At 40.7% G+C, this 4,626-nt stretch overlaps 2 protein-coding genes across 3 annotated transcripts in view; both read left to right on the top strand.

Annotated features, from left to right (window-relative positions):
- LOC111654766 (fibrinogen-like protein 1) overlaps positions 1–437 on the top strand; it is a 3,245-nt gene extending 2,808 nt beyond the window's left edge. The window contains exon 7 of the mRNA XM_023405898.2: positions 1–437. Within this exon, the coding sequence (XP_023261666.1) occupies positions 1–96 (96 nt within the window). The 3' untranslated portion in view covers positions 97–437.
- A 1,116-nt stretch (positions 438–1,553) lies between these two features.
- On the top strand, positions 1,554–4,620 carry LOC111654767 (angiopoietin-4-like). Of its 2 annotated transcripts, none has more exons than XM_087173883.1 (6): positions 1,554–1,751; positions 2,014–2,088; positions 2,270–2,291; positions 2,410–2,507; positions 2,827–2,944; positions 3,836–4,620. In XM_087173883.1, the coding sequence occupies exons 1-6, from the start codon at positions 1,746–1,748 to the stop codon at positions 4,111–4,113; spliced, it is 597 nt and encodes a 198-aa protein (XP_087030009.1). In that variant the 5' UTR covers positions 1,554–1,745; the 3' UTR covers positions 4,114–4,620. The 2 variants fall into 2 exon arrangements, with proteins under 2 accessions (XP_087030009.1, XP_087030010.1); XM_087173884.1 differs by having other exon boundaries at positions 1,557–1,751; positions 2,416–2,507.
- The last annotated feature ends 6 nt before the right edge of the window (positions 4,621–4,626 follow it).

Genomic DNA, 4,626 nt, shown 5'->3' on the forward strand with positions numbered 1-4,626 from the left:
AACATCGGTTGGGCCTCTGGCCTTCACTGGCGCACCTGGAGACCTCCTGCACCTTACTCGGCCAAGGCCAGCAGACTGATGATCAAGTCTGTGTGAGAGGAGAGCGTCCATGTTTAACTCCATGTTGGCTCACATTTAAAAGAAGAATCCAACAATCATCTTTGCACTGCTCTTACTTTTAGAAAGTGGTTGTCCTGTTTATTTCACACTTGTGGGGTGTTTCTGCCTTTGGAGATTCAACAGTTACAGTAATGCTGGATGCTAGTGTTCAGGTGTAACTTAAATGTACTAAGTCACTTTGAGGATTTTGATTCATTTGATGCAGCACAATCCACATCTAGTGCAAGGTGTTTCTAGCCTTTGCAATAGCTGTGCTAACAATCCACAAAATGCATTTATTTCATTATGAAACATCTACAAATAAACTACTTGCAGAACCTGCTTGTCAAATGTTCTTTATTCCTGGTTTAAAACACCATGTGAGTAACAATGAGTTCATCTTCAAACTAATATTACAGGTTTTACATTTTCAAACATTTATTGCAGTATGTTTCCCAAATAGCTTTTTGATGATGTCATCACATCATGTAAATGTATCATTGTTATATCAACAATTACCATTAAACAGTTCAGAGATTTGCATGAATATGTGGCAGTTGAGGTAAAGATTAATATTTGATATAAAGGCTGTTATAAATTCCACTTGCAGTTTTATTCTCCACTGACGGACAATAGAAAGGAAGAAAGTCCCACCTCGCTGGATTACAAGTGTCTGGTGTATGAACCACCTTGAGACAGATTTACATTGTTTTCATTAAACTTACTGTCAGAGGACGGAGCGTTGGCTGCACTCAGTATGTCACAATCAGCTGAAGTGATCCAGGCCACAGTGTGGCGCTGCTCGCACATCCCAGGTTTACAACAGCATTCAAAGTGATAGCTAACAAGAGAAACAACTTGGGAGACAAAATACCTGTTGTTCCCAGTGTTGCTATGGAGGTGTGGTCAACAACTAGGAATTAATCTACCTGATTAACTATAAATAAATCCATATCATTCATTTGTAATGGCATTCTGTGATGAAACTCTCCTTTTAGCCTCTAACAACAGCAGATAACAGCTCACATTTCACTGAACCCAAAGCACAGGTTATCTCTCAGAGGTAGAGTTAGCTGCTTCAAGTCTAGCGGCTAATGGGGTCGGCTGAGTGTGTTTGAGACACATAGATGAGGCTGGAATCCGAGGTTCATGAATGCTGAGCTTTTTTATTTCATTTCTTTTCAAATTTCTTTTTAACGTGTGTGTGGTTTATGCAAGGACACATACCCACCATGACTGAGGTTAATAAAAAATGTTAAAAAATGAAAAGGGAGGAAAGAGGTGTATATGACCTCTCATCTTGGTGAAGTGGTTGCACCTGAGGAGGGCGGTTCCTTTCCAGGCAGGAGTGGTTCATCTATCCTCCCTCCCTGCCTCAGGTGTGATCATGTGACTCCTGATTGGAGACTTCTTCACAGCCTTGTAAATAAAAACTCATAGTATTTCCAGAAACGGTCTTATTACCAACTGGGCTTCGGTGTGGAAGTTTTGTGGCAATATTCCCTTCTCTCAGTCTGCTTCATCTGATTCTGCTTTGGTTAGTGATTTCCTGCATCTCCCAGGTTGAAGCAGGTGTCAGTTTAGTCGGTGGGAAAAGGTGCTCTTCCTTTTGTGGAGTCTGAGCTGAGATTCAAGGTTCACTGAACATGCAGGTAAGTGTTTGTGCTTATTGATTTTAATGGTTGTATTTTACACTTAAATCCTGTGAAAGTGAAGAACGGTTGAAATGTCTGCTTTGTGTCATTTGTCAGTCTCCTTATGAAGGCTGAGGTGTAAACTTCAGTTTTCAATTAACATTGACCGAAGTAATGTTGTTGTACTTGCTGAGGGTTGATTTAAAAGTTGTTAAAGATATTTTAAGATATCTGATTGGGACCAAAATGTGACTTTTTTTTTAAGAACTGTGAAACTCAGGTGAAAATGAAGAGTCTGGTTCGATACTTTGGGCTCATCTTGGCTTTTCTCTTCAGCTGCACAGGACAAGCTGAGGTAAAAATCAAAACTACAGAAACCTCCCCTCACATCAATGTCTTCTTCTGTACTTGCATGAGTGTAAATCACATAAAAACAAAATGTCTTCTCTCAAGCTCTGGCTGTAATGTCTACCTGTAAGTTGTGTGTTTTCACTGCATCAAGTCTCACTTTAAAACTTTCTCTGTGGTGTTGCTAGGGGCAGCGGACAGGAGGTCGAGGTACAGAGCATGTTATTGCTTACATTTACAATTCCATATACTTTACATTAGGAACGTGTCTTGTACCACGTTCATATTGACTGTGGCTCATCCTCTTTGTTTTCTCTTGTCATGTAAGTCTCAGGAACAGACTGCACACAGATCAAGACTCGCTCACCACAAGCATCCAGTGGAGTTTATGTAGTCCAGCCTCCCGGAGTCAAGAAGCCATTCAAGGTAATGAATGTGACATGTTGTGCACAAAGCAATTTGTACTTTAACTAACAGTTTGCTAAGCCCTGCCTCCTGCTATGCCTGAGGCTTTCTGTTGGCACACACACACAGTTTACCATGACAAAGGTGGCAGATTTCTCCCTCTGAATCTGTTGTTGCTGTCATTTGTATTTAATATGCATGTCAGAAATCAGCCCAACATGTCACTTAACATGTCATGTGATCCTTTCCAAAGCCCTGTAGAACATGTCTCAGTCTCTAGTGAAAGTGTAAGAACCTGGCAGCTGGTTTTCCTAACGTGTTTCCTGGACTACCTGTTCAGGTGTACTGTGAGATGCGAGCAGATGGAGGCTGGACGGTGTTTCAGAGACGCAGTGGACGAGCAGTTTCCTTCAACAGGAAATGGGCGGAATACAAAAATGGTTTTGGAGACGTGACAAGTGAGTAAGATAAAACACTGCAGCGTTAACTGTCATTATTCATTTCCATTAATCCTGACAGTTTAAAAGTGGTTGTTTGTCTAGAAGGCTAAGTCTAATTCATGGTGACTGTGACACACCTTACAAAACACACAGTGAATATTCATTTTAATTCATTAATTTTAAATTCAAGACTCAATGTACTGTAAAGGGAACACATTGCATTAACAAAGATGTTGCTTTTCTCGTCGACACTTGCAGCAAAGAGCTCCCTTTGTCACCTGCTGTCCTCCAGACTGGAGTAAAGAGACACAGTCCAGCTTCAAATCTAAACTACATTACACTGTATTAAGTAAATTATCAAATAATCCCAGGAACACTGTCTGAAGATTCACAAGAGTAAGATATTTATTCTTGCAGCAAGGGAACAAGTTACACACAAGAGCTCGCAGTGCAAATGTTCAAAGGATGCAAGATTCACACAGAATTTATACACAGAATATATGAGTGTCCTTACATTGTTGCTGAAATGAGACACAATAGAGACTCGATTCCTGCCTTATCATAGCTGATGTTTTGGTGTAGTGGCCAGGAGGAACAGCGAAGGTCACTGCGCTCCTCTCTGACAACACCTGTCTTAAAAGTAGACACAATAATGGAAAGTTCAAAACAGGATAATAGTTTGCCTTTTAAGATGGTTATGTTAATCACAAAGTATCACAATTTTTCCAACACACTGTGAGGGTGACATGCACTTTCTCTAATAAAATCTACCCACAGGAAACATGAAAACCTGAACCCTGCAGCAATGATAACTGTTGTTTTGTAAAGGGCCAAACTCTTTGGGACTTAGTTTGTTTGTGGAAATTGGTGCATAAACGTGTCGTGGCAATGCTCTGCTGATTCCCTCAGAGGACCACTGGCTCGGTCTGGAGAAGGTTTCCTCTGTGACCAAGGACAAGACCAAGAAGTGGACCCTTAGGGTGGACTTGTGGGACCATGAAGGTGGCACTGCTTTCGCTGAGTACCAGGACTTTAGACTGGGAGATGAGGACACAGCTTTCAAACTGCATGTGGGGAAATACAGTGGAAACACAGGTACTGCAGCCTTTTTAACTGCTGCTCTTTACCTTTTCTCACTGTCCCTTTTTTATACACAAATATTCTCTTTATTTGAATTTAATTCATAATTTGTGTGCTGTTTTCAATGTTTAAGTGTAAATTAAACTTACAAGTCAATGATGCACATTAGAAGTGATTTTCCCAGGTCAGCAGCAACTCTGCCGGCTTTAGCTGTTTTCTGAAACAACAGCGCCCTCTTTCTGTTCTGTGGTGTAAAGCAATCCAGCAGCTTCAAATCCAACTCTGATACACAGTGAGTGGAGAGCAGCTGGAGACTGACAGTTTGTAGTGATAAAATGCTTCACACAGCTGCTTTCAAATGAAGGACGAAATGACATAATTTTCATCCTAAAAGTGAGAAGTTGAAAGTTTATTGATGAACACACCTTAGCTGAACTGAGTGCAGTCAGTGGTTTTACTGCTACAGTCTTACTTGGTCTGGTATGACCAGTAGCTTATGGTGACTAACGTTTGCAAACCTAATCCAGACATAGTTGTGCAACTGATAAAAGTGAGTGATTATTTACTTTTACTGGGAAATTCTTTGTTTCATCATCTTGTAACTCCAGACCAAATTGTTC

Source organism: Seriola lalandi, unplaced genomic scaffold (genome assembly GCF_002814215.2).
Source record: "Seriola lalandi dorsalis isolate HSWRI2012SDOR001 ecotype SW California unplaced genomic scaffold, Sedor1 jcf7180002054289, whole genome shotgun sequence".
NCBI lineage: Eukaryota > Metazoa > Chordata > Actinopteri > Carangiformes > Carangidae > Seriola > Seriola lalandi.